This window comes from Hyalella azteca, unplaced genomic scaffold (genome assembly GCF_000764305.2).
Source record: "Hyalella azteca isolate HAZT.00-mixed unplaced genomic scaffold, Hazt_2.0.2 contig3861, whole genome shotgun sequence".
Classification (NCBI taxonomy): Eukaryota; Metazoa; Arthropoda; class Malacostraca; order Amphipoda; family Hyalellidae; genus Hyalella; species Hyalella azteca.
In genome coordinates this window covers 97,080-120,907 of record NW_025934094.1, presented here as the reverse complement: position 1 = coordinate 120,907, position 23,828 = coordinate 97,080, and the positions used below count along the sequence as shown (strand labels likewise).

The window sequence follows — 23,828 nt, the reverse complement described above, 5'->3', positions numbered from 1 at the left end:
AACTAAGTGGGAGACCTCCAGTCATTATCGATTATCTGATTCAAAAAGTGAACTTTAATGTGAAAGAGAACGGAAGATTTATGATTTCGTCCTTAGCTGAAAATTTCCCTGTTGACTCAAAAAGTGTTTTATAAGAAATTGTCTAAATCGGTTGTGTAATCAAACGGCAAGCTTCGATGACATATCAGAGTGGTCCACGATACGATAAATGCCTAAATGTTAATAGATATTATGTAGAAATGAGTTTTGCGGCAATAAAAAATGGCCTTTCAACTGAATCAATTTTTTTAATTTATTTCTTTTGTAAAACGTCTCTTACTTTAAATACACACCTTACATTAAAAACGTCCCTCAAGTTCTTTGAAATTTCTGTTGAGAATTTTCAGTCGGCAATAGGAATTCAGTGGTATTTTTTAAGTTTAGTTCAGCAGGACTGTGGTCACGAGAGATCAAATGATGATGAGGGTTATAGAGGTGAATTAAGACATCAGGAAGATGAAGGCGATGAGTGACTTGCTGATGTTGACTTAAGACAAGGTCACGGTCAGTTGTTTGTAACTCTAGCTCTCTGGGACGAGGTTGTTGTTGTTATAGTTCCTCGGTCTCATTTTTATAAGAGACCCCCCTCGCACAAGTCAGGGACGAGGTTGAGGTACTGGACGCCTACTGTTGTATATCTGTTAGTTATAAATTGTTTACCTACTTACCTACGAGTATAACCTACTTACTACGAGTATATACTTACCTACTTTGTTTACCTACTTACCTACGAGTATAATTTGTTTCCCTACTGTATTTTTTGTGTACCTATTATATATTTTGCATAACACGGCATAATATGTATTTAGCATGCTAATTTTAAAAAAAATTTTGCCAAAATGCAAACAAGGACCCAAAGGGAAAAGCGAACCGGAACGCAAAAAGCCTTCATTTTGTACGCTAGTTCGAAGTGTACGACAGATGACGGTATCACTGATATGAAAGTAGACCAACGAAAGATATCCTCAAGGCAAAGCTAACGTTCTCAATAAGTTCTTTATAGCAGGGTGTTCACAAATGAGGACTTGAACAGCATTCCAGTTATTGAGCGCCCAGTCGGCTCGAAATTAGCAGGTTTTGAAATACACAAAGAGGTGCCAAAGCACCTGGTCGCCCTAAATCCCAACAAGCCCTGTGGACCAGACGGCTTCCGCCCTAGATTGCTCAAAGGGTTAGCACTCGTCCAACTGACCGACTGGGAAGATGCTCAGGTAACACCATTGTTCAAAAGATATAACTCAGTACTCACGACAGTGAGTGACAAAGAGCGCATTTTCTCGTGCATAAATCAGTTTTCATTGCGATTAGTACAGTGCATTAGAGCTAGAGATGTCGTATCTTTGATACAGGCATGCCCGCTTCTTAAAATCGACGAAAACGTGAAGTCACGGACGGACGGACAGACGGACAGACAGACAGACAGACAGACAGACAGACGGGCATGGCGAGCACAATACCTATTATATATTTCGTATATACATAAATTTTTGCTGATCTAAATCGTAATTAACAGTCGCTCGATCGCGCTAAGAAAACTGAATATAAGAACGCAAACTCTGCGATGACATTATTATTATTATTATCATTGTTATTATTATTCACAGATCGATGTCAGTAGCAGCGATATGGACGGGCGGGTGATTTCCTGTAAGCCTGCTGATAACCCTCAGGGATTGGGACACTAAAACTTTTCAATGAGTCTGTATAAAAAATTCAATCCAGGCATCTATGAGCTCAATACGTAAAATCAACTACATTTTTGAAGAAGTTGAAAGAGGGAAGTAAAGTTTCAGAGAATAAAGTCATTCACAATTCCAGCCGCTCTGCATCAATGCATGAAGAACTCGGCTTTCATATACTTTTTGATACATACCGTAGTTAACTTCATCAATCCGAAGGATGTTCACGATAGAACACTTTTAGATGGTAATATAATATAAATAGGGCACCGTAATAATAGATGGTAATATAATATTGAAGGATAATAATATTATATAGGTAACATTTTATTGGACAATGATTTATTACAACCTATTTAAAAAGTTTGCCTTACGAACGTTGTTAGGATTACTTCTGATAGTTGAATTTTCCGAAATGGCTGTAAGTGACAAGTGCATCTTTTTTGACAAGTGCATCTAAATTTATGAAGATTAGGCAGGGGGGCAAGGCTCGATGTCGGGTGATTGATTACTGCAGGCATATAATCACGCGGTGGCGTTTTGACGTGTTCAATGGTGCAATCAAAACTTATTCATACCTCCATATGTATATTTGAATGAATTTGATAATTGGAATGACTTTTTCGGTGACAAGAAAAGGCATAATAAACTGTAAATAAGTAAGATACTAGAATGAATTACACAAATAAGGCATGTAACTCAATATAGAAGTTGAAGTTAATATGCAATCAGAAAAATCGAGAGACATTGTTCAATTAGAGATGCATTTATTGCCTTTTTGTGCCATACTGATACAATTTTCCCGGCATAAGGACGTATCATGTAGGACAACATGCAGGAGGTACAAGTAGCTTCTGTACACGTAACTTCCATTGAAATTTTTGACTCAAGGACTTAATTAATTTGCTTTCAAACTACATTCTACTCGCTGACCATATTTTCGTTGAATGCCCAATGTGCGGCGGGTTTAATAATTGAGGCTTGCGTGCAATATATAAGCATGCATGGACTGGAAGTGCATGGCATATTGAGCTCGGACTGAAGAGAGAGAGGTCCTATCAAGTCAACCTCTTCAAGCAATCTTCGGTCATTGATTCGATGTGGCAAATTCTCTTTTGGGGGTTTACGTGTTAGTTCATGATTAGCCAAGAAATAACACTGAATATGGGGTTCAGAAGTCTGTGATCTGTTTGAGGAGAAATAATTTTCATTTCTTACCGACATATTGATCAATCGCAAACAGCTTCGTGTGGCATATCATGGCCAGAAAACTTGTATGTTTCTTGTTGGTTCAAATCGTCATGACGACGAGTGCTACTGCGAACGCTTCCGAGGTCACACTCCCTGGCTACGTCGTTACTCGCAATCGAAGCACTAGCAACATTTATTGTCAATCCAACGAAACAGGTAAAGTCGTTCGAATTGAATTAATTTTTTAAGAATGATTAAAATGATATTTCTATACGTTACCCTAAGCATATTCAGTTGTGCGTGAGATGTCGTATTCCATGGAAATTCATTTTCAGTGCGAAGTCGATGAGTTACCAATTTAAAATATAAAATTAACTTAAAGACTACTGAAAATATAATTTATTACGACTTTATGCTGTTTTGAAATTATTATCAGTAAAATTAATTAATTAATTGTGTTATCGCGCTTAATGGTTACTTAATGCTCAATTTTTATGAAAAGATTCATCATATTACATCAAAATTAAAGCGCGTTTCCACCACAGGTTCAGATTAACAATAAATGATACGATGTGTTAAATAATTAAACTATATTTCTAGATTTTCTTAATTGTCTCCATAATTACTAAGTGTCGCTCGTAGCATTTTGCTACTCCATCTACGGAGAACTGGAAGACTTCTCACCGACCGCGCCGTGGTCACATCGTATCCCATTTACCCCTGCCCAGCTCGGCACCGAATTCTGGCTCATTTCCCGTCCCAACCAGCGGCCAACCATGGTACATCATCTTACTAATGCAACTTCACTATACTTCTGCCATAGTTCGACGGAAATTTATAAAGAAATTATTTGACAACTTCAGTGAAAATACGATTTTCAACTACTTGGTCCAGCAGAAACTGATTACGTTCCCCTGCAATTTGCTATTTAATGGACTTTTTTTACGGCAACGTTTTTATCATCTCTAATTGATGTTATGCTTATCAGATACTGGATCTGAACAACAAGACTGCACTCAACAATGCATCTATGAATCTTTACGGAAAAGTTTACATACTAGTGCACGGCTGGCACTTCGGCAGTTCTTCATCGGAAAACTGGACTGAGGTACAGCGTTAGCAACTTCATAGTAGCGAGTCGTTTCTTTCGCACTTTCAAATATCCTTTTCCGCCGTTCAGCAAAGTATTTTGACATTTTCGATTCAACATTAAGCACCATTTTCTGTCATTATATTTTATTCAGTAAGACCCTTTTTTTCATTTCATTCCCTTTTCTCCGTGCATTTGGGGATTTTTTTAGAGCGAACATTACTTGAAAAAAGGCTGACAGTCGTTGAAAAAAGACTGACCTGCTTCTCGATTGTAAACTTTCAGTAAAGTAGTAAATATAATTTGCGTAGAGATTAAAACTTTTGTACTTTGCACCTTCCGAGGGTCACTTATGTTCTTTCGAACTAAACCACAATTTTCAACCCATTTTCGACCAGGCATGTTCTGAAAAATACGATACTCAATGTCGCTTCAATTGTTGCGCAAACCAGCTTTGTTTGTCCCAAAAATACCTTTATACTTATAAGTAGATAGAAAAGGAAGCCCATAATCAGTTTGCATAAGCAGCTTAAATCAGAGGTTACCGATCACTAACTCACAATCCTATTTCGAATCTTGGCCATCAAAATTTGGTTGAGCACTGTCCCCCAATCAAAACCTTACCGAGGCTTTCCAATATTTTCTAATCACCGTCAGCAAATTTTTGGAAACTAATCGTTATTAATAAGCCAAGACTTGAGCGAGTGACACATTGGAAGACTTTATATAGTAGTAATATGTAACTGATTTAAATTTTTTAAATACTTCCCAGACCCTGGGTTCTCATCTAAATTGATCAACGTAAAACTACAGGGTACTTTGTACGTTTCATTACACAGTTCTTGAAACGCTGCAAAGCGCATATCGCAAGCAATGTAATCAATATGAATGTTCTTCATTTCGATGAAAGGTAACTCAAATAGGATTGATAGCTTTGAATTCGTTCTAATGGTTTATCTTGGTGATATGTAATAGTTTTGAGATAAGTAAATTGAACTACTGTTATTATGTTTTCCACGGGTGTAAAAACTATCAGCAGTAATCTGATTCTTTTCCGTAGCATTATCAGCAAAATTGAACAAATTTTTCTTATCAGGTTCTATGTCATTTGGGTCAGGTACATACAGTGGCAGTATTCTCAAAGAATTCGATTGCACATTTTTGTTGACGTCTCTAAGGAATTTTTTTTTTACATTAATTCTGGCGGACAAGCTGACTTGCTATCAAGGAAAGTATTGTTGAAATGAAGAAAATTCTCCATAGCAACTTCTGTAGCAATGTCGTTTTTCCGCAGTTCGATCTCCCAGTTTTAAGACACATCAAACTTAGAGCAGGAAATACAAAATGGTTCTTCTGTTAATTTTTATTATCGTCTTTCCACGTAGAGAGCATTTCCTAAAGTATTATTTCTGAAATCCTTTTCAATGTTTGTTCTAATATATTCACTTGAATAAAAAACTGATTTATTTTGGTGGAGAGATCGGATATTATAAACATCAATCAGCAGCTGATAAATATTTTCAGAATTGAACATCTGCTCTCTTTGGATATTTGTTGTTGCGTCTTAAATTTTTATCAAAAAATTCATTAAGCTTTTTTTCGTCACAGGCTGCCTCGAATGACAATAGCGCGTAAATGAACTACCCTTTATTAACTTTAATTTACTTCCGTCGTAAATCACTCTATATTTTGCAATATTTTATTATGTTCATCACACTTGACTAGATAAAATGACTTTTCTAAACCGAAGCGTAAATACATCAAGTAGAGTGAATTTAGAATATATTGTTTATCAAATAATTCATATGGTAAGCTCTCCTTTTCATTAAACATGGTTATAAATCCATTTGATGAATTCGTAAGTTTTCTTTAATATTGATCTTTTCCTAAAATCACAATAGAGTTCCCATCACTAGCGAACGCTTGTTCCAAGATTGATTCTTTCCTCAATTTTGCAAGTCATTCTGAGAACTCATATTGCTTTTTCTCTACTTTCGCTGTTTCATTCATGATGGCATTTGCCCTTATTTCAACATCATTAATCTTATTTTTATTTTTTACCTGAATTCCTTCTAATGATGACACTTTTTCGTCGAGATATTTTTAATTAGCCATATGTTTTCGCCTTTTTTATCTCATTTCAGTCATTTTCTAAGTTACTTTTATGCTAAGATTTTGCAATTCTGTTTTTACTTAAATAATATCCAATTCCAATTATAATTATTATCCAATTAGTTATTATTATTTGCTCCAATATCCAATTTCAAATTCTCGACTTTAACATCGAGCGATAACAGCAAAGTAATAAATTTCCCCTCACAATGGCTTTATTAATTTTTCTTCAATATCCATTTCAAAATTCTAGACTCTGTCATCGAAAACTGACTGCAAGCTGCTAATTTTCTAATCAAGTTGTTTAATTTTTGTTTCTTCAGAAGAATCGATCTTGGACTCTGTAGGAATATGTAGGATCAAATCAGAATTTTTGTTCGGTGTTCTTAAAAGCAGCATAGAGACTAAGAGCAAACCGTATTGTTCGATCTGACGCGATTAGAGCGGTTTGACGATCCCGTAGCAGATAGCGAACTTTGTGCCTACTTACCTTGGGGTTACGGAGAGATGTGCCCGTAGTTCAGCATCTGCAGAGGTATGTTCTAGTGGCGTGTACTTATATTTACTGCGTTTCCAAGTGTTGAATATTCTGTTTGTAAATCCCAAGAATTCATTTGTAGTTTAAGATAAGGTGCAATTATTTAAGTTATTAAACTTATGCTAGACTTTGTTTCTTGTAGGGAATCGACCTGAGAAGAGGCCAGTCCCAATTATTGCCGCTCCTGAGCTCTTAGCTAGTTCACCATTAAGTTAATAATAAAACTTTCATGTGGGTAAAGCTTTTTAATTAAACCTCGGCACGAAAGATTATCACAGACTCTAAAATTTTATATCCACAGGAGTAGACTCTAAAAATTTCAAACCTAAATCCGTATTAGCTAACTCAACTTGTAAGTCTGCTGTCAGCGCAGTGATAATTGAATTGAAGGTGGAATATTCATTTCGAATAGTTTCAATTGAAGATTTAGGAGACTCTACAGGAAATACTTCAATTGAACACTTTATTTCTTCCTCGCAATCTTACAAGTTGATGAAAGATTGGAATTATTTGCATAGATGCCAGCCATTTTAAAAAGAAAAATATGAAGCAATTTTATCACCAATTCTTATTAAGATCTAAAAGGATTGATTCAAATTTCTCATACTACAGTGGTTTTAAAATTTCTAAACATAAGTTTTACAAATTACATCACCCATTTTTTGTACGCTATTGGCAGGAAAAATACTGTTTCATTTGTTCAAGTCCCTTTTGAACTCGTTAGGATATGTCAAACCATAATTATCAAAGTAAAAACAAGCATTATTTCCCTTTTACCAACAAGTCCAATGCGTTCAAGTTCCCTATTCTACATCTAGATTCAAAATTCCTGGCTCCGCTTTCAAAGATGTCTTAGGGAGTATTTCTCTCATAAAAATATCTGTGACTCTAGGTACTTTTATTGTTCTCAAATAATATTCAAATCATGTTGTGTTAGTGGTTTGATAGGTTTTATTTTATTGGTGGATTCAAGTAGAGACTTCTCCTACAAGTTTTTTCTTTCGGTGAAAATTTTTTTTTTCGCTGGGATCGATCATAAACCAGATCGGTTTTTTGCTTCCATTGCTTCATAATCTCGTTTATGCTATGAGTTTATCATCAGAAGGCGAGTAGTCATAATGCAGCTAAGTATGACAGCAAGGTATACGGGACTATGCGCGGTGTGAAATCTACGCTCAGTCCTCAGATCGGCAAGTTTCTGCTCTCGAGTGTGTAGTCTTCGTAAGGTGGTATATTAGTCAATGAGTTAAGAAGAAACCCATCTGATAGAACTCATTACAATTAAAAGCTTGACACCAGCAAATGCGGGAGCAAATAGCCCATAAAAGCGAGGAAAAACGAACGGTGACGCAGAGTCGCCAGATAAAAGGGGAGCTAGAAAGACGACAAGAGAGGAAAACAGGGGCATAGCGCTTAACTAAGTTGATTTTAGATGACTTGGCTTTTGTTTGGGTAGCACTAAACGTTGCATCGAATCATCACTTCATACTCAAACAAGCGCTCAAACTGTAATCAGCGTCAATCGTGCTGAGGCCAATCGTTAAAGTTCACGACTGGAGGCCCAGTCGTTAAAGTTCAGAGTACCAAGACTGGCGCAGAGGGGCGCGGGTTTGATCCCAGCTCTGTGCGCCAGTTTCTGGTCAGAATCGGCAAAGAGGCCGGGCGGTTAAGCAAAGCAAAATTTGAAGCAGTGAGTTTCGAGTTCGAGACCGCGACAAGCTGTGGATGTTCTGCAATGTTAAGAATCGGCGACAGGTGTACGCCCTAATAAACGCTGAAACAGCTATTATTACTTATATTATAGATGTTTCGTCAAAGCTGCCTAGCGCCACTAGGGCGTGGAACAAATACAGAGTGGGACAGAACCGATTGAGCAGTTTTGAGGCGAAATAAAAGAGTAATGGAGGTACATGAAGAAGAAAGTTTATTTTCTTCGAGGTCCAACAAGAACCAACACCAGGGGCCACGGCTATAAACTAAAAAAAACAGCGTTGGAACACATCCAGGCGACAACATTTCTCCTCGCTTCGAGTCACCGACATGTGGACCAGTCTCCCTGAAAGCATCGTTGACGCTCCGTGTAAGAATATCTTCAAAAACAGACTAGACGAAGCTATGCAGGAGCATATGTTCAGTCTTAAAATGCCTAGCAAATTACGGAGCAGGCAATAAGTCCAGACGAAGCTATGCAGGAGCATATGTTCAGTCTTAAAATGCCTAGCAAATTACGGACCAGGCAATAAGTCCAGCAGCTATCTCAATCAATCGTCAGCTATGGAAAGATCGGGTTCCAAAGAGTGCAGGATCTGCCGGCAATAAAACCATGTTGACAATCTGATATGAGATGGTGAGCAGTCAAGTGATCGATAATCCTATCCCTCACAACAGATTCCATCAGTTTACAAACAACACTTGTCAGACTGACAGGGCGATAGTTGCCGGGGCTGCTTTTGTCACCTTTTGTGAACAAAGGTGTTACTTGAGCTTCTTTCCAGTCGGACGGCAAAGTTCCTTCGTTCAAGGTTTTTTGAAAGAATACTGTCAATGGGCCGGCCAGAACGGTTGCTAATTCTTTGAGCAATCTGGGATGGAAACCGTCTGGTCCACATGACTTGTTGGGATTTAGAGCTACCAGGCGCTTGAGAACCTCTTCTTCGTGTATTTCAAAGCATGTTAACTTCGAACCGACTAGACGCTCCTCAATATCTGGAATACTGTTCAAGTCCTCATCTGTGAACACACTGCTGAAGAACAGATTAAGAACGTTAGCCTTGCCCTCATCAGAGGAAATCTTTCGTTGGTCTACTTTCAAATCAGAAATATCGTCCTTTGACTTAAACTTCGAACCTGCGTACAAAAAGAAGGCTTTCAGATTCTTTTTCGCATTTTTAGCAATATTTTTTTCGAAGTTTTTCACTGCAGTGCGACAAACTTTTTAGCTTGATTTCGAGCTCTGGCATACAGGTTATAATCAGACTCGCTGCGAGTTCGTAAATAACGCTTGTAGGCTTCTTTCTTGGTCCTTAGCTGAGTCTTAACTGCACTGTTCATCCACTGGGACTTTTTGACTCCTCCAAGCGTAATCTTGGGTACACAAGCAAACGTTTCTTTGAGAAACGACCATGAATCAGCCACATTCATGTCCTTAATACAGTCCGAAATATTCGCCGCATTCACCGTTTCACGGAGAGTATCATAGTCGCCTTTCGCAAAGTTCAAACGTTCACGCTTCCGAAGCGTCTTTTCTGCACAACACTTAATATTGAAAAACAATGATTGGTGGTGGCTTTTGCCCAACGGAGCCTCGTGGCGAAGCTCATCTATCAGTCATTCTTCACTAGTAAACACAAGATCTAGAATATTAGGGGTCTGTTTACCACTAAAATGGGTTGGCTTGGTGATGTTCTGGATTAAAAATGAGTCTCGCACAGACTCCAAGAGCAAGGATGCTGGGTGATTCCCATCTCTTGGAGAAGATTCATCTGCCCAGTCTATTTCTGGATGGTTAAAGTCACCAACGATCAACGTATGCGACCTGCTGAATGACATGCTCGGTAAAAGGCTGTTTCGTACTTTATTGTTATCAGAGGAGCTGTTAGGTGATCTGTAAATTACCCCTATGAGAAGGCTATCTGTACCTTTTAGAGTAAGTTCGCACCACACTGATTCTGCAGATAACTGCAGATTCTGATGCTCTGCACTGATTCTGATGCTCTGCAGATAACTTAACTTGCTGGGCCCCAAATGAGGTTCTAACCCACAGAGCTACACCTCTACTGCACTGCTCTTCATTTAAGTTTTGAAAACAATCAAAACCTAGCAGCTGAAATTCAACAGGTACAATTTCCCCCCCGTGATTTTTAGGGAGTGTTTTTGTAATACAAATAATGTCTATACACTGGTTTGCGATCACAGCTAACAGTTCACTTTTCTTGTTCAAAACGGAATCCGAGTTCGTGTAAAAATATTTTAAAACTTTTTGTCCACTTTCACTTTGATGTATGCGGTTACTTCCTACATTATTTCCAGGCCTTGATCTACGGACATCATTCCTACTAATTACTTGTCCTCCATCTCCTCCGACTGTCCGTGAGCAGCCGGTGTTGTCTTGGCAGCTTGGAAGTGATTGACCTGATTTTCCGTGCCTTTCCGCCTGATTCTCTCCTGCCACTTCTTGCGAAAAACCGCCCTTTCCAAGGGGGTGGAATCTTTCTTTCCAAAAACTGACTTGTAATCAGCGGATTCTCCAAGCTTTCTCGCTGTTTTCAGCACGCTCCAGACCTGAGCAGAATCCTTTACAGTCACCAGCAAAGGTCTGAAGATGTTGCCAGCAGCATCCTTCGAGCGTAGCCTCTTGCAAGATATAACATCAATCGATGTGAAACATCAATCACGAAAAGTTCAAGAATCGGCAACAGGCCATGGGCCTATTTCTTCAACGCCGACACTTCTATTCTATTCAATAACATACCATTTGGAATGCTTATGTTTTATAAACAATATCAGGAAGACGGAGGCCGTTAGCTGCAACACACTGTTGGAGTCGTTGTCGGAGGAGGGAGTAACCGTGACAGTGAATTCCAAACGCTATGCTGCAATGTTGCACCTCAATTTCTTGCTGCCCAGGATGGAAAACATTGTTGAAAATGAAGCATTGGGAGACGTGCGGTTCCAGCAGGATGGAGCTACAGCTCACACAGCCCGAATGTTACTTAATGTTTTGAGACGCATGTTTCCCGGACGTATGGTGTCTCTGAGGGGTAATTTACAGAGGCCTGTGAGGTCACCTGATTTGAGCATTTGTGATTTCTTTCTTTGGGAACATCCAAAAGAAACGGTGTTCAGAAGTCGCCCTCACACCCTACCATAGCTAAGGGAACGGATTATTTCAGAGGTTATGGCCATACCTCGCCATATGTGTAAACGTGCTGTAGGAAACTTCCGAGAACGACTCCAACAGTGTTTTTCAGCTAACGGCCACCATCTTCCTGATAGTGTTTTCAAAACATATGTATTTTAAATGGTACCTATGTTATGCAAACCTCGAGGATAATAAACTTTCTTCTTTATGTACCTCCATTACTCTTTTATTTCGCCTCAAAACTGCTCAGTCGGTTCTGCCCCACCCTGTCTACTTTCCGTGACCTTGTTAAATTACGTTACTTTCAGCTAACAAGATAAGAGGGTGGGTTTCAAATCGTTAACTTTGGTTCCATGATTAATCTTCCTCGTCGACGATTGGCCGTTCGATTGGGGTCTGACACGATGCAAAAGTTGAATACTAACCTGATTATGTAACTTGTATAACCTGATTTGAGTGTGGTCACCTACGCTTATCTCAACGTAGTTTCTGTGGGCATGTCATTAGCGGCTGACGAGCGAGCTGATGAGTGCTGACAGCTCCAACGATGTGGTAGAAGTGAAATGGACCAAGGGCGCCAGAGGGTTCTATCCTCAGGCTGTTGCGAACGTCAGGGTTGTGGCTCGACAGCTCGCGTTCTTCATCAACAGCTTGCAGGTGAAACCTACATTCCCATTCACAGAATTGGTGCTTGTATACGGGGAAAATATTAGACGGTGATATCAGCGACTAATATTACTTGATAGGAATTTTTTGGTTAATTTCTCATTCAACGGTAAGTAGCAAGAAGCGGCGCTTGAAGTCATAAAGTGCTAAAGTTTCATACTCCGGACGCCAGTACCGCTCGTAGAGCTAAATCAGCCGTGTTGTGTATGTAAGTGTCGCTTCGTAAGTCCACGAAACAAATTCCACGACGCTCTAAGTCATTAATTCTCCGTCTTACCCAGCCATTCACCCACAGCCTCAGTTACATGAAAAGGGTTTGAAAACAAAATTAAACAACAATTTCAGCATTGTCTTTTCAAAAGTCTTCTCAAACTCACTATCTTTGTCAATTTCCCTATTTCTTTCACTCAGCGCAGACTTGACTCGACGGCTTTTAACGAACCAGTGTCAGGAAAAGATGAGAAAATACTTTGAAAGGGAATAATATTGGAATAATATAATATATCAATAATAATACTTTGGAAGGGAATAAAAAGATTGAACTCAAAAGCCGCCAATATATGAAAAATGTTCAAATCTTTAAAAATAAACACTGAAATACTGATTGTATGTTCGCTTGTGTACTAATTACCTTCCAAATTTAGATATTTTTCAAGCGTGTTGTGTATGTGTTCCTCGATCAGGTAGTCCAAAACATCTCTGGTCACAGCTTCCACCTGATAGGACACAGTCTGGGGGCGCACGTGTGTGGCATCGCCGGGACTTTTCTACAGCAGCGATATGGCATCACTATCGAAAGGTACGATGACATCTAATTTGAATTTAAAAAAAGTATGCAATGTTGAATACGGTAGGAACAGGAAACTCGTATTCACTAAAAATTAGTATTAAGTAAAAGTTACCTCCACAGCATAACTCTTTCTCGAAGTTTTTCCTCGTCGTGGCACAATTGAAATGATAACTAGAGTTTATTTTTCGTGCTAAAGTTTTTCTTTGAGTTTCTATTGCTGATTTTGTACGGCTTAACTTGCTTTTGTGAAGTCCAATTTTAATTGAAGAAGTGGTGTATTAATTTCCACGAATTAAAATAAAATCTATTCGGTTGTAATTTATGAACATTTTAAGTCAATTTATTAAAAAATATAACTCAGTACTCTCTGCAGCGAGTGACAGAGCGCATTTTCTCGTCGACGAAAACGTGAAGTCACGGACGGACAGACGGACGGACGGCCGGACGGACGGCCGGACGGACGGCCGGACGGACATGGCGAGCACAATAGTGCATTTTTCCATAAATGAGAAAATGCACTAAAAAATAAATTTAACAGAAATTTTAAAAATCCAGTGAAAATAATGTAGTTTTTTATTCAGGATCACGGGTCTTGACCCAGCACAACCGGGGTTCAAGACTGAAGAGAGTCTAACTCGACTTGACCAAAGTGACGCATCCTTCGTGGATGTCATCCACACCGACACGGATAACTACTATGGCATCCCCATAAGTGAGTTTGCCTTTGATTACTTCCATTTTAATTCTTAACAGCACGTATATTGTTAACTCAAATTTGTCGAACTGACGCTGGAGCTGGACTTCGAAATGTTTTCGTTTTATAAAAATAAAGAGAATTTCTATGCCGTCTTTCATGTTTTTAAATTTGTTGTTAAATTTCGATTTAAATAATCAAGTGATCTTAGTAATTTTTTCTTTTAATCGACCAACGTCAGCAATATTAATATTTCAAAATTCCAATTTAAAGTTTGGCAAAACTCCTCATTTACTTGATAATAAATAGTACGTATTTGAATTGTGTGTATTATACTTAGTATAATCCTAATAATTTGTCCCTTTGAAATCTCATATTCAAACTTTTAAATCATATCTATGTACCAGTCTAATTTGCCTAATCGAGACAAAACAATTAGGAAATCGCTAATGAGAAAAACTCTCTGAACTGTGGAACATGCATCAAAGATTGGTATCGATGAATGCATGCGTAATTTTTTACTATTACGCCCCAATTATTATTGCGCGTATTTATTATTACGCGTATTCATTATTATGCGTATTTATTATTACACGTATTCATTATTATGCGTATTTATTATTACGCGTATTCATTATTACGCGTATTTATTAATACAAGTATTCCTTATTGTGCTGTTGAGGTATAAGCTTGTATACCTCCCTACCATCCCCTACCATCCCCTGTATACCATCCCTACGTGTTATTTTACTTGGGATTCGTCAATTATTGTGAAATTGCTCAATGCCATTTTAGTTTAGACTTTACGGAAGTCGGAATGCGGAAGGTGTAAGTTGCTGCTAGATTATTGTGCGGTGTGAAGCCCGAAGCGGAGGTACGTAGTGTGTTAGGTCCTGATTTGTATTATTGAATTGCGATATGTGAAAATGATTTGAATCGATGTATATACTATATGTGTGTTCCATTATTTGATTTGTATATTCATTACTGTATTTACTAGTTAGAAGTCTAATTATTGTTCATTTTACTCTTTAGGAAAGCCTCAAACCAGAGACTCAAACCAGAGACTCAAACTCGAGACTTAATTAGTCATCTTCTCGTCAGTTGACCAGCACGTGAATGTGTATATTACAGTGGATTGTATATACTGAAACAGATTGTGCAATAAACTGATTTTAATTAAAGACTATCAGTGAAAATTACCCTATACGATCATGTAGGCCGAGTTGGTGTGTCGATGACCCCAACAGTGCGTATTTACCATAACCGTATAACGCGTATTTATTACCCTACTACTTGTATTCGAAACTTCGTACAGTGAAAATAAAATGTCCCTTGGAAACTACATGTACAAATTTCCGAATCCTTGCAAAAGTCTTATTTGCCCAATTGAGGAAAACTATAAGGAAATTTTGCTAATACGTAATAATTCTGGGTTTCGACGAAACATACCTCATAGGTTGGCATCAATGAATGTACGCCTAATTATTACCCATTTTTCAGACCTTGGTATGAAAGACCCAATTGGACATCTGGATTTCTACCCCAACGGAGGTGGACCGCAGCCTGGTTGTTTGGGAGGTGAGCTGTGTTCTCATCCTTTCTGTTCGCTGTCTTTTCTTCATCTCTGTCAAACCCCCAATGTTGATGATTGTTTGCTGAATTACTATGCAGCAGATTCTACTCGGTTTGCGCCTGATGTAAGCGCCTACTCATTCAAACGAAAGAAAATAAGACTATAACTAAAAATTAAATTCTCCATCGACAGAACGACCAGGGTGTTCGCACTCTCGCGCTCACGAACTATTCATTGAGTCGGTTAGGCAAGAGTGCTCCTTCGTGGCCGTACGCTGTTCCACAAAAGAAATGTTCTTCAAGGTATCGAGTATAGGGCCTGAATAATAGAATGAAAACCAACGATAACCGAATAACATGACGTTTAAATGGTCAAAACTTAAAGTGATAGGACGAGCTTTTTCTTGGCTCTCTGTTGCTTGCTCATCCCAGCGTATATTTCTCAGGCTGAATACTGCGAAAACTATTAATTAACTGTGAATCTGTGTCCGATTTTCAAGAAATATAGTTTCTTAATGATCGTTCATCGATAAGTTTAGTTATTGTGTTTTGTTTGTTTTCTGATTTTTTTTTTTGTGTGGCTGTCTTCAATTTCTTTTCTCACGATAAGGTCGTGATTGTTGCTGACTATGCCAAAATCTGTGCATATCACTACCGCAGTGAATGGAGCCTACATTTTGAACAATTTGTCGAGTTCAACTACGTTATTCTCTATTTGTCGAGTTCAACTTCGTTATTCTCTGGGAAACTGATATCGTCGTAATTTATTGTAGGTCGCGTTAAAATGTTGTCTATGCAAAAATAAGGCACTGCATAAGAGAGACTGAATAAATGAATTTATTTGCGTTCCATTCAACTAAAATTTTAATTCGACAATTTAAAAATTGAACCCACGTTTGAAATGACGTCTCAATAGGATTTTCTTCTTTCAAACATCATTTTATGCAAGGCACTCGTTAAACTATGGGTCACGGCTTTTTTGACTTGCAATCGATATTTGTGTGAAATGTTGATTAAGAAAATTCAAAATTTATCCCGAGCAACGCCAGGTTTACCCGCTAATACTTTGTAATTATCATGATTTACTTTATGTAATTATGAACCCTCAGGGTGAATGTTGGGGATGCAAAGCACCTCACGAGTGCTCAGATATGGGGCTCATGGCCGTGCCTACGGAAGTGCCTGTTAACTCAAAATTCTTGCTACTAACGCGCGGTTCTTCTCCGTACTGTGGTGAGTTCACACCGAGTAATTTGTCTTACACCGTCTTAAACATTGAAATTATTGCCAAATTTTTCATTGCATTTAAATCACAGGATACTGCTTCATTATTTGTTGTGCTGCCTTAATGAATCATTTCCCTACTCAATAGTCCAGTTTTATTGTTCATGTGAGCATTTCTCAATTCAATAATTTATTTCACTGTTAAATGCACTGCTTTGTGTAACATATGAAATATTACTCCTCAGCTGCCATGTTACTGCGCGTCTCATAAAGTATTCATTATCCAGACTACCACTATCTGGTCTCCATCACCCTGGGCAACATCAACGGCTGGGAAATCAAACTTCGTTCCCTTGCCATCATTGGCTCTTCTGGCACCTCCGACTACATAGGCCTCACAAGCGCGTGAGTAGCCTGAGGCAAAGTTTCAAACGACCTTCCGTGAACTTGTGCCAGATTTCCCACACCGAAATAGGCTTTTAAGCAATAACGGGTGTCGCCTTGGTCAATGTCAAATCTACATCCATTAAAGCGACAGAACTACGAGTATTTATCAAAATCCACCTACATCCAATTTTCCCTCTGGCCTCTGATCCAAACGCACTATCTTCGTACGAAAACTAGACTAAGTCATATGTATGGCGACTATGACAAAAATTGAAGATGAGACTTCAAGACAGAAAGAATTGATACAAAATCAAGATGTAATCAAAAACAAAGACTATAAACACTTTATTAAAATAATCATGACTGGCCTTACCTCTGCACTATGCATTCTCAACGACGGTTTCTCTATGCCCAACGCCTACATTACACCCTCTTAGTGCGAACAAGAGAAATATACACATATTTTTATGTGTTATAAATGATATAAATTCGAAGACCACTCCATTCGCATATGAACCGCTAGTACACAATACTACTCCGAGTGCGCATCAAACGACAAGGCCTAGACTTAATGAAGAAGTCATCATAAATAATCAAAAAACAACCCTAGACCAAGAAATACAGAAGACACAACAAACCGAAATACCCAAACCTGCAATAGCACAAAACTAACATTCCTCAAAGCAGCCTCACTCTCCCTAACACACATTGCCAGCCTCGCCAGAGGGAAAAAATTCGGCTACATCGTTTGAACCACTAAATGTCAATTAAAATATTCATATAATTTCCACCATCGTGACCGCCAAGATATTCAACTTTTTCGTGAAGCACGATAATGGCAAGACAGACTTTCCATCAGAGCCAAATTTACTGATGACGACGACATGAGACGGCTCTCGCTAAGCCTAGCTGAACTGCAGGCATATATGTAGACATCCCTCTACCGTCGTCAACCCTACCCTAGCTAGTACGAAGGCCCACGACGCAAGAAAGCGAGGAATAAGTGACAAAAAAACAAGGAGTAAGCTAATATAAGGCCTGGACTGAATGAATCCATTTTCGTTAGACCATAGTTAGAAGCGACAAAGACCCCAATTCAATTCCAGCAGTACCTCATAACACCTGGTACATTGACGAACTGCGAAAGAATGAACATGCAATGAAGATTTCGGTGAATGGCCTAAGGCTCCTCCAAAATAATTTACTATTCAAGTCGGAACAAATTAAAAATATGCAGGCCCACAATCATGCAATGTCATCTCTCACGACACCTCCTAACCGTGGACAACCCTCAACAATAAAAAAACATCAAAATTACAATCCTGGTTTAAACTTCCTTCCCCACAATGATCCGCAGTCATTAACGAAAATATTACTGACAACCCCAATCTACTCAAGATATTTACCTACAACGTTCATAACTGCAACAATGACAATACAATACACGGCGGTGCGACTATAGTAATTATATCGTCTAATTCCCTTCAAAATCTACGACAAATTTCATACAGACATGCGGCCCCTCGTGGCTGAATTTGTATGGGCCTTTAAAGAACTGGATGCCTCACTAATTCGACCGACTGACACTGCCACAAGATACTAACTGATGACGCAACTGCGACAAGTCGACTTGTAAGAAAGCGGCAGATGCATCCAAATTAAACTCACTTCAATAATATCCCCCTGTCCTTAGACCAAAGCAAAGATACCTTATGACAAAGATATAGGAAGCCACACCGCCAACATAATTATACATGAAATCACGAGTCAACATAGATGGTTACAAAGACAGGACATCATTAAAATCAAACACTAGACCCACGTCATCAAAAGCGTAAACACAGAAACAACAATAGCACAACGTATACTCACAAACAGTTTTTAAATGTATCAAACAACGCCCTCACAATGCGAAAAGGAACAGAACACACACTTACTTGTCTGTAACAAATGGTGCGAAACAGAAGACCACTCCATACACCTACGCACATCCACCACTCCCTCCTGCTCCAAATGCACCGCTGAAAGACCATACATACACCAATGCACTAACATCTACAAATAGTGTCTAATTTGCCACAACTTCCATCGTCTTCAGCTGCACACCATCCCTACAGCAAAGAAAAAATAATACCACAAACATCAAAAGCAAATGAAAATGACAGCCAATATACTAGAAGCCCATATTGCCAGCCTCTTCGCATGAGTGGTTCGGCAGCAAATCGTTAAACGCGAACTACGACATCGGCACAATTATTCCTGACAGAGACTCTACTAAAATATCCAACTTCTTTTATTACCAACCTAAGATCTAACTCCGGACACACGCTTCAACCTCCCAACTGAATTTTTACATTTAAGGCTATGGTCCTTTGTTCTACGGGTTAGAGGTGAAAGCTACATTTAGTGTAATTCCCTTACTAAATACAACCAGGGGCAGCATCATCCCTAATCAATACCTGCATTAAAAATATCGAAATGTGCTCGTATAGGTAGTATAGTGAATGAAACGGTTGTAAAACAAGTTTTTTTTAGATTTTTGGTATGTTTTAATGCGACCAATATAAATTTTAATGACCGTTTTGATCATCAAAAATAATATATCAAGGCATCACCAAATTAGCGATTAGTGGACGTGACAGAAAAGAAATATCTTCTATAACTCAACCGAAATAAAGTACTAAATATAAATCTTTCTCTCATCCAGCCTCTCAGAACAATTGCAGCAAGTTCATAATTCCAAATAAGAACAGGTCGTACATTGTATTCATTCGTTCGTAACAACACTAATGTCTTCATGCTCTTACTGTTACAGACCTGAATACTCCACGGCAGGATCTGTACATCGTTATGTGGTGCTTGCAAGAAGCTTAGGACAACTTCGTTTGGTCACCGTCTCCCTCACGTACCGCCGACTTTCTGCCTCTGATGTTTCCATGGGGTTACGGGAGTCCCGCCTGTTCCTCAGCAAAGTTTCAGTGCAGATGCTCGGCTCCGAGTCATTGTGAGTAAAACTATTCTTGTACAGATTTTTTATGAACATTAATTGGTCGTGTTACACCGAAAATTCATTTGAGCCGGTATAGAATAAATTGGCATGCAAATAAAAAAATGTGCAACATCGGTTTTCAGCCATTTTAGATTCTTTGAAATGTGTTTGAATACTTTTATAATGCAGTTGTTTTTGCAATGCGATAGACGATATGACTCTGAGAGAAAGACGGAGTACGGTAGACGATGGAGTTGTACTCCATCGTCTACCGTACAATTTTCTCTTCGTCAAAGATATGAATTTTTATGTAATGTTTCTCATTTATAAATTCGTTGTAAATTTGATAGCCAAGCAATGAAATGAACTTTGTACTCAATGGAATTTCCACCCATAAAAGTTACATTCAAAACTTGAAGAAACTGCTCGAAATTTAAGTAACTGAAAAGTAAAGTCCAGAACTGAAAAGGACATTCCAGAGAGATATAGAGCACCGGTAGGTTGAGAGGCCAGAGAGAGGAGAGTGGGAGGGATGAATATTGAGGGCTTATCGGTACCTCGTGTAAGTGAGCTGAAAAGAGTTATACGTGCGTGCTTAGCTCCTCTTTGAATTTTATTTTCTCTTGGCGACAAATGCAATGACAAAGTTGAGGCAACGGCGTTCGGCGAAAATCACATCTATCGTAAGAATATTTATGACGAATTTCAATACTTAGCTAGATGAGCTGCTCTTGCACAAAAGACTGTCAGTACTTTTTCTGATCGACATTTCATTCTATTATATCGACATTATTATAATATCGACATATTATAATATTGAAATTATAATTCTATTATCACAGAACCGAATTTTGTTTCAATGGTTCATCGGGCGAGAGGAACGTCCAGCATGTCACCTTGACAGCCGATGAAATATGTTCATCGACTACGGAAACAGTGTTGCCACCAGCAACAACAACAGGATTGGCTGCAACACCACTGCCACTAGTTGGAGCTGCCACAGCCCCGGTGACAACCTCCTCTTCAGTGCCACAAGCTGGAGCAGCCACAATAGGTGTAGCACCGACGGCAGGAGCAGTAGGTACAAAATCTTGAGTAAAAGAAATTGTAGACCTCCTAACAACAACAGAACTGGTGTTAGATCCACTGCATTTGTACAACCGCTATCACTAGCGACAAATGTAACAGACCTTGAAGCAACAACGTTAGTTCCCGAAGCCGCGACACCTACATCAGTACCATGGCAAAAAGCCTCAAATAAAATCTTACCTGCAGCCGCTACAGTGACATTCGTGCTACCAACACCAGCACCATAAGCTTCAGTAGATACTCCGGTAGCAGCAGCACCGACAGAGAAGTTCACAACATTTGCCGGTGCTATAAGGTCTTCATCAGATGAGATGATTGCACTTCAATCACAAGCACGAGCAGCAACTGCCCCTGCAGTAACAACAGTGATAGCATTAACAGTGGCACCGCCCTTAACATCACGGCCAAGAGTCTCAGATAGAACTCTACCTGCAGTATCGAACATGAGGTCCAATTTTTGTCAGCCCGAAATAGCAGGTAAATTAATTCAAATTGTTGGACTCGCTTTTCGTGAACAAAATAATCCTTCCAAAATATACCATGTAACTCGTTTAGACATAATTTGATCATACAACAAATCACCTGCAAAATACAGCACCAAATATGTTGTTGTGTGAAAAAATCAGTATCATTACTGATATATGATTATTCTCTTATTCTAATGCTTTTCAGTCAACAACTGTATGTTCTATGATTTCGCTCTATGAAAATATTTTACAATAATATTCATCTAAATTATAATTTTTAATTAATAGGGAAAAATAGTGAACATCGTCGTAATGTTAGAGGTGGAAAAATGCCCTGACCAGAATTTAATTACTGCAGTCAACACCCGAAGTATTGAATCAGTTCCATAAGTGATAGGGATCACTATTTCCATAGACTGATTATTATGTATATAATTAATGTTTCTTTCATGTCATTTGTCCAATTTGATGTCCCATATAAAATAATGTAAATAAATGTCTACTATATTTTGAATAAAGTAATTTTTTGTCACCGATGGGAGTTTGTTCCCTATCAAAATTTTTAGTTGGTGGCGAGCCTGAATTAGGAACCGCCTAGGACTCGGACCGAACGTAAATCAGCTTCTCTATGTCCGCTTTTTGGTCTACATTCCGGTCCCCGAATTTTGTTAGGGTTACGACATTTACGGAGTAAAGGAGGGGTTCCCTGTAACGTAGCCGTTGACGGGTTATATCCCTACAGCACCTGCTGAGCTCGACACCGCCTTTTTGCTCACTACCAAGACTGATCAAGTTAATACCTTGGTACAATACGTCACGCGACCTTCAGTATAATATTTACAATTCATAATTGTCAAATGATACAGCATTTGTGGGCCCATATATTCAATTAATTCCTTAGCAACTAAACCAGAACTTGTTTAAAGATTTCTATTTACTTTACTTGTAAAAAATACCTGCTTTAATACAATGTCATTAGTTATTTCTAATCACCTGTTCACTCGTCAGAAACTTAAACCGTCAGATATTGAAACGCTAAGAGTGCGCCTCTAAATCCTGGAGGCAAAGTTTACATCCTCGTACACAGCTACAAATTATTAGGCTAATCTTCCGATTGGCCGGAGGTATATTCAGCAAAGTCACTCAAGGTGTTCAAGAGTCAATAAGAGAAACGTAACAATGGATTTGCCCCTGAGTTAGTTTTTATCCCATTAATTTTTTCAAACTCAGATGTTCCTCAGAAGCTTTATTTTCGGTAGTTCTACTAAGGTCAATATATCAGCAATTTAAACACCAAATTGAACGTCATCAAGCTAAACTCAAGAACCTAACCGCATTACATATGAAACAACCAATTCTTTAATATGGAGTTTATGAATATCACAAATTTAAATCAGCCCGTTGGTTCCAAATCTACCAGGTTCATTCAAGATGCTGGTTCTACGACGTTCAATTGACCCTCCATGGCATGTGATGAGGTTAAATTATTTTCGTGTTCTGAGTAATGTCCCTCTCTTTTAGCACTACCTACTACGTTTGCGCCACTAGGAACTAGAAGTTTTTTTCAATTGTCTGTCTCTATTCTTGCCCCTCTATTGTATATTGGCTGCACCATCTTTGAATATCTCTTCTCCGATTCTTCCCTTCTCTCCTCTCCTGCCCCTTCTGTGGGGGCAAGAGAAGAAAGGTTCCTAACATCGTTCCACAGGGAACCCAAGCTTCCACGCAAAGTCGCGTACCATCTATAACATTCCAATACCCGCCCACATTTTCTTATTCATCGGCACCTAATAATCCGCTTGCGACCCTTGGCTTACAGAATTTAACTCGTTGGCGCAGTCCATGGAGAAAGCTGACATTTTCAATACACGGTAAAACGCGGTTTAAGATGTAATTGATCCATCATCCCCAAATTTTGGCAAAACTGGAGGAGTGAGCCGGCCTAGACGTGATGTATCTGAAGTTGGTGAAAGCCTTCTACAAAGTTGACCAAAGACTTGACCTTAGTTGGTTTGGCGTTCCCGAAAGTAATGCTTTGTTCGGAAATAATGCTTCGTCCCGAAAATAATGCTTCATCCCGAAAGTAATGCTCGTGCTTCGTCGTTGTGATTATAACGGCATGTAAGAAGCTGCGATCGAAAGATGCTACCACCTGTAGTCCGCTGCTGGTGACTGTGCAGGATACAGCCCTCAGACATGTGCTTAAGACTGCAAGCAAACTAAGTGCATTCCCAGAGTTTAATTCAGTCTTTATTAAGAAGGATTCTACCTCTTTATAGAGAGCGGATTTTCGCAAGAAATGGCAGGAGAGAATCAGGCGGAAAAGCACGGAAGCTCAGGTCAACCACTCAAGACAAAACTGGCAGCACACGGTCGGTCAGCGGAGCTGGAAGACAAGTAAGAAGTCATGTCCATCGATCCAGGCCTGTAAATAATG

The 23,828-nt window shown here is 38.9% G+C and overlaps 1 protein-coding gene across 2 annotated transcripts; it reads left to right on the top strand.

Moving 5' to 3' along the window:
• Positions 1 to 2,764: 2,764 nt before the first annotated feature.
• LOC108681596 (pancreatic lipase-related protein 2) lies at positions 2,765 to 21,861 on the top strand. Of its 2 annotated transcripts, none has more exons than XM_047879799.1 (12): positions 2,765 to 3,125; positions 3,552 to 3,688; positions 3,898 to 4,017; positions 12,018 to 12,167; positions 12,860 to 12,975; positions 13,548 to 13,678; positions 15,164 to 15,241; positions 15,429 to 15,538; positions 16,345 to 16,468; positions 16,747 to 16,864; positions 19,662 to 19,850; positions 20,678 to 21,861. In XM_047879799.1, exons 1-12 carry the CDS (start codon positions 2,978 to 2,980, stop codon positions 20,928 to 20,930), a joined length of 1,674 nt encoding a protein of 557 aa, XP_047735755.1. In that variant the 5' UTR covers positions 2,765 to 2,977; the 3' UTR covers positions 20,931 to 21,861. The 2 variants fall into 2 exon arrangements, with proteins under 2 accessions (XP_047735755.1, XP_018026133.1); XM_018170644.2 differs by having other exon boundaries at positions 3,540 to 3,688.
• The last annotated feature ends 1,967 nt before the right edge of the window (positions 21,862 to 23,828 follow it).